At 41.2% G+C, this 6237-nt stretch overlaps 1 protein-coding gene across 1 annotated transcript in view; it reads left to right on the top strand.

Annotated features, from left to right (window-relative positions):
• Nucleotides 1–3878, top strand: part of LOC101861172 — a gene marked incomplete at its 5' end in the record, with an annotated part of 142597 nt that extends 138719 nt beyond the window's left edge. The window contains 2 exon segments of the mRNA XM_013090044.2: nucleotides 1010–1151; nucleotides 2046–3878. Coding sequence (XP_012945498.1) covers nucleotides 1010–1151; nucleotides 2046–2401 — 498 coding nt within the window.
• Nucleotides 3879–6237: the final 2359 nt, after the last annotated feature.

Genomic DNA, 6237 nt, shown 5'->3' with positions numbered 1-6237 from the left:
ATATTAGTATTATCATTATCATTATTATTATTGTTATTGTTATTTATCTTTTCGAAACATGTTACGTTCAGTTCTTGTGACCATTACAAGAAAATGTCTTTAAAGAGATCACAATGACACTGTTTGAAATGTGGTTATAGCTGGTTACTTATAGCTTGTTACTTTTAAAGATTTTTAAAACAAAGTTCTCTTTTTTTATGACTTGTTACTGTTCATTTTCCAACAAAGATCTCTTTAATTTCTCACTGTTTTCTTTTGCTAATTTTCCAGAAGATTTCTCTGTTTAGTGCTATTTACTTTTGCTCATATCCCAGCAAAGTTCTCTATTTCTCTCTGGTTACTGTTGTTCCTTTTCTCGCAAAATTACCGTTGCCAATTTCCTAACAAAGTTCTGTATAACTGTACTTCTTTACTATTGCTAATTTTCTAACAAAGTTAACTATTTTTCACTGTACTGTCTCTCCTATTCCAACAAAGTTCTATATTTTTCACCAGTTGGTGTTACTAATTTTCAAGAAATTTTCTCTGTTCTCACGATTTACTTTTGCTAATTTTCCATCAAAGTTTTCTATTTTTCACTGTTCACTTTAGCTCAATTTCAATAAAGTTCTCTATTTTTCTCTGTTTACTTTTGCTCATTTTCCAAAAAAGTTCTTTATTTTTCACTCTTCACTTTTGCTAATTTTCCAACAAAGTTTTCTATTTTTCACTGTTCACTTTAGCTCAATTTCAGTAAAGTTCTCCATTTTTCACTGTTTACTTTTGCTCATTCTCCAGCAAAGTTATCTAATTCTGTAGGTGGTTGGCGGGTGCTTTGTTGTGGTTTGCTCCTTTCCTATCAAACATCTATCGTCTTGATCTCTCCTCCTCCTTTTTTTATGTTTGCTACTCTCTTGTAACACCTCTAATCTTCGGCACTTATATGACTTTATTTTGTTGCAAGTGCCGTAAAACTCTAACTAAAAAGGTTCTCTAATCTATAATTTCCCCGCACAATTTGTGTCCACAGACTACCGCGTTCACGGCTACACTGAGGCGACTGTGCAACGAGGCCAAGGGACGTAACTGCGACACCCTCAAGGTCCACGAGGCGACAGGGGGAAGAATTGTGGGATGTAATTTCCTCCCCTTGCAGGCGGAGACCTTCCATGGTAGGTCGGGAAGTGAGGGGTTCTTTTTATGGGCTCTGGTCAAGGGAAACGTTGTGGGGACTTTAGGAACTACCTTTTAAAACAAATATTACTCGTACTTGTGCACACAGCTAGATCATTAATGAAATGGAATTGCAATGGCGCACGTTTTCTTTTCTTTTTTCTTGGTTCATATTTTTTTGAAAGAGCTAAGGTGAAGACAAGGGCCAGGGGTGTACCTGAGAGGCACGAATTACCTTGCTGCAACAAAGGTATGACATCGATTCTTGTGCAGGGGTTAGGGTGGAGTGGGGTGGGGGTGGCAGGGAGGGAGGTGAGAGAGCTAAGGGGGGGGGGGGAGGAGGTGGCGGATTTTTTCTTGTGTGTATATCCTTTTGCTGGGATGTAGTAGTATGCTCTGGCTATGGATTGCTCCTGGCAAGAAGAATGACGGCCGATTTACTGCAATGTTATGTGAGTTGTGTTCCTAGGGGCATAATATGTGACACAAAACGGTGGAATCAGGCGCTCGTCAAATTTTGGGCTCGGGGAGTTACTGATATCATATCACCTTCATCATCATAATCATCCTCATCGTCATGATCATCAACACATCATCATCATCATAATCATCAACATCATCATCATCAACAACAACAACAACAACAACAGCAACAGCAACAACAACTAGAACAACAACAACTATAGCAACGACAGCTACAATAGTATCAACAACAGCAGCAACAATAGCAACAGCAACAACAACAAAAAACAATAACAACAACAATAACAACAACAACAATAGCAACAATAACAACAGCAACAACAACAACAACACTCTAATCATCTCTCCCCCCCCCCAACCCCCCCTCCCACCAACCCTCCCAACCCACCCACCCCTCACCCACCCCACAGACCTGAGCCTGTCCCACATGGAGGCCGTGGTGGCCAGAGAGGTGACCCCCCTCCTCCAGTCCTCCCGCCACATGCTCTCCCTGGCCTTCTCCTTCGTGGTCTTCCTCCTCTGCTTCCGCCTGCTGTGCCAGGCCGGCGCCACCACCGCGCGCCACTACCTCCTGCTCACGGGCCGCCTCCCGCGCGTGCGCGTGTACCAGGCGGAGGAGCAGACTCAAACCCTCAACCGCTCGGGCGTGCACCGCCACGTGATGCAGCGCAGCCAGTCGTGGGTGGACAGCTGTGAGAGCGGCGTGTATGTCGGGGAGGGGGAGGACTCGGCCGCCAACAAGTTGGAGGAGAGTAATGTGAGATAACGCGACCCGCCGCACCGCACCCCTCCCTCAACTTATTGTTCATTATTTACACGCGTGTGTAGAAGGGCGTGGCATCTTTGGTGCCCCAACGGTCGTCTAAGACGTGAACATTTGATTACTTACACGAATGTGTAGTTCGGCGTAGCTTCATTGGTGGCTCAACGGTCGTCCTAAGACGAAGGGATAAGCCCACGCCCAAGAAGGGTAACGCTTTTTTACTTACGTGACACGCTAAAAACCCAGAGAAACGGACAACACACGCTGTCAGTCGAAGCAGAACGGAATAACTAACAACTATTTCATGCGCCAGTGGCGTCGAAGATTCTGACTGACAGTTGCAGCTGTCGAAACGGCTAGATAGATAATATAGCCTTGACCAGGGGGAACAACAGCCAGTCCTTTGCTCGCCAAAAGCCTGTCAGTGTCTGGAGTCAGGTTGCGAAATATGTGCAGAGATCTGTGTTTCCGTGCTAGTGTTTGGGCGATCGCTGTGAACACCATAGTCCTCAGCTGTGAACGCTGTAGACTGTCGAGGAGAATTTGGAAGAGTTTGACGACGATATCGTGTTCGGAGATGATGACAATGTCGTCCTGCTGAATATTTTGAAGACCTCGTCTCGTTGGAAAGGTCTACTTCGATCCATTCCTCTTCCACCGATCTTCCTCTGAAAAAAAAAAACCCAGCCTTCCTATAAAAAAAGTTGAAAACATATTACTTCCTGACCAAGTTCCACGTAGTTGGAAAACCATGACGACATCTCTCTCTCGTGTCCTCTCACAATTCAGACAGACAACTGATACAGGATGTGTCTTCACCAACACCAACCACAGACACACGATGAGTGATGTGTCTTCTCCAACTTAGACCACAGACACATGACCTGTCTTCACCGTCACAAACGACAGACACACGATTTGTGATGTGTCTTCATCGACACAAACGACAGACACACGACGTGTCTTCACCTTCTGACCTCAAGTCACTCCACACAATCATGTCACTGACATATTACTATTCGTCCGACGTGTCTCACCGACCCAAAGACCTTGACCTTGGCGATCTAGAGCCTAGAACTATCTTATATTCCAGTTGTTGTTTTTTTCTATTGTTTTTGATGATAGTACTGGGAATGTATAAGTCGGCAGAATAGAGTGACAGAACAAAAACAAACAAAAATGGAACAAGGGCATTGACCGTAATAGTTTACAATTTTAGGCTCATAGGGTTATATTTTTAACTGACATGGCATCTGCGACGAAAGCTCAAAAAAGCCTAGGCTAGTGTTCAAGATAGAATTCAGCTTGTGAGATGTAAAAGCCACTTTTGTCATGGAAAAGTAACTTGTGTCACGGAAAAGTCTCTCGTGTCTTATATAGTCACTTGTGTCATGAAAAAGTCACTCGTGTCTTGAAATAGTCACTCGTGTCATGGAAAAAATCACTCGTGTCATGGAAAAGTCACATGTGTCATGGAAAAGTAAAACGTGAATCTGTCATGGAAAAGTCACTCGTTTCATGTAAACGTCAGACAGCGACTTATATCAGCGCCACCCGCCACATCTCCCAACAGATCATCCTGACGTCACCAGCTGGGACCCGCCATGCCAATGATCTGATTTGTGACATCGGGATCTCAGACTTATCTTTTTTTTTAAAGAACGAAAGGGTAACAGTTTTTGTGCCCCACATTCATTGGTGATACCTTTTCTTATATCCATGAGAGATTCGTCAAGGATACCCGTGTAGCCTACTTGGACACAGACCTGCAGTCTTGTCGGTACTGTCTGCTGTCTGTCTGTCTGTCTCTTTGTTTGTTTGTTTGTTTGTCCCAGATGTCCGTGATTCCTGTGTGATAAAACAATTAATGTTAGTAAACGCCATTACGTTCAAAGGCCAAGCATAACTTTGATGATGAAGGGCCAAGCAGCTGTATGTATAATACAATATTATTGTTGAAGCGAAGTCGACCTAGAGAACGTTTTCCATGATCTTGTCTTGTCCTTTCGTCTCAGACTAGAGTGATAATATTATATCCATGTTTCCTTCTCGTGAAATTCCAAAACTGTTAAAGTTAAAGTAAACGTATTTGCTTGTATTGAAAACTTCTACAGAATAAATGTTAAGCAGGGATCCATAGAAAACTACCTCTTCCGTACAGGTAAGCAATTTATTATAGAAAACACATTCTGGGTTTATTGACTCTTAACTATTTTAAGATGAATACATAAATGCTTTAAACTAACCTTAGCTGGTCATTTGGAATTCTGTGGCTCAACAATACATAGATGTAAATCTTCTTTTTGTGGCTTTTAAAACTCAAAGGGGCTGTCCTGAAAAATGCTGTTTTGAGAAAATCGAAGGAAAAGTTTATCGTAGGTAAAGTTTTTCGACTCTTGTTCAGTTTCTTTAAAAAGCAAGAATAGTTTTCTCTATAGCCTGACAAATATACACACCAATGAAACCAAACTTCTACTATAGGTAGAGCAATGCCCACTTTTTGGGTAGGTCAAGATTTCTGGAAACCCCCACAAACTGGATTAGCCCGCTTGTCCTTACTAGTGACCATTTGTTATATTATTATTATATTTTCTTTCCCGAAGATTTATTAGATTTCTCGAAGAGAAATGATTAGAAGATAAGTATGAATACTTATTTTTTCAGTATACTTATAAAAAAGGGACAATGTTTTTTTGGTTTTTTCCTTCATGACTCAAAAAGTGGTCACAAAGAAATGTTGGTATGTAGTGATATTTCAACACACTTATATTATATACGTGATTAGAGTTATTTTGCTTCCAACTCTGCCATGAATACAACTTTGAATATTCAAATAATCGCAAGTCTTTGATTGTAATATAAAAGCGGACAAATTCTCGTTTGTTTGTTTTTAAAACAGTTCTACTTTTGTTTCCGTTGTTATTGTTGTTGTTCGTTTTATTTTTAATTTCATCTTTGTGTGAGTGCAATGATCTGTTCTGTGGGTGGTCAGTGAACGCATTTCAAACTGTATAGAAACAATCATTGTAAAACTGTATGTCTGATCAGTGAACGGGAAAACTACATTATGCTAGAGTATAATTATAATGCCTATGTGTCTCGACACGGTGGAATCAGGCGCTCGTCAATTTCTTTATTTTTTTTTTTACATGTGGAGCTATTGGTATCATTTTAAGGCTTGTTCATTTGTCATGCTTTCGGTGAAAAAATACTCATCTCTCATGAATAAAGGTCGAAATATCTGGGATTGAAGGAGGGTGGTGTTGCTGGATTCAGAGGTAAAATTGGTGAAAAGAAATGGCTGCCAAAGTAAAGCTTGACACTCCTTAAAAACTGCACGTGTACATTTTTGTGCCTTAAATCGACATTTTTCAGTAAAATTCGTATAGAAATGTGTTTTTACGTGGACATTAAAGGAGTTGAATCAAAAAACAAAAATTAGATAAAAATTGCCAAACCGACATATTAATGCCTTTTTCGTCGATTTATTTTTATTTTTTTGACGAGCACCCGATTTCTCACCCACAATGTCTCACACAGAACAACTTGCTCGTACTGCCTGGGAGTGGTGTAACGTTATCAAAAGTCAACTTCACTTTGGAATACACAATCCCATTTTTTGAGATGTGACGAAACCAACATTGGCAGACACGTTAGTATATTGGCAACTAGATCTAGATGGTGTGTTTGTTTGTGTGTGTGTATGTGTGTGTGTGTGTGCGTGTGTGTGTGTGTGTGTGTGAGTGTGTGTTTGTGAGTGTGTGAGTGTGTGTGTGTGTGTGTGTGTGTGAGAGAGAGACAGACAGACAGACAGACAGACAGACAGACAGACAGACACT

This window comes from Aplysia californica, unplaced genomic scaffold (assembly GCF_000002075.1).
Source record: "Aplysia californica isolate F4 #8 unplaced genomic scaffold, AplCal3.0 scaffold01121, whole genome shotgun sequence".
NCBI classification, from domain to species: domain Eukaryota; kingdom Metazoa; phylum Mollusca; class Gastropoda; order Aplysiida; family Aplysiidae; genus Aplysia; species Aplysia californica.
This window is presented reverse-complemented; position numbering and strand designations above follow the sequence as displayed.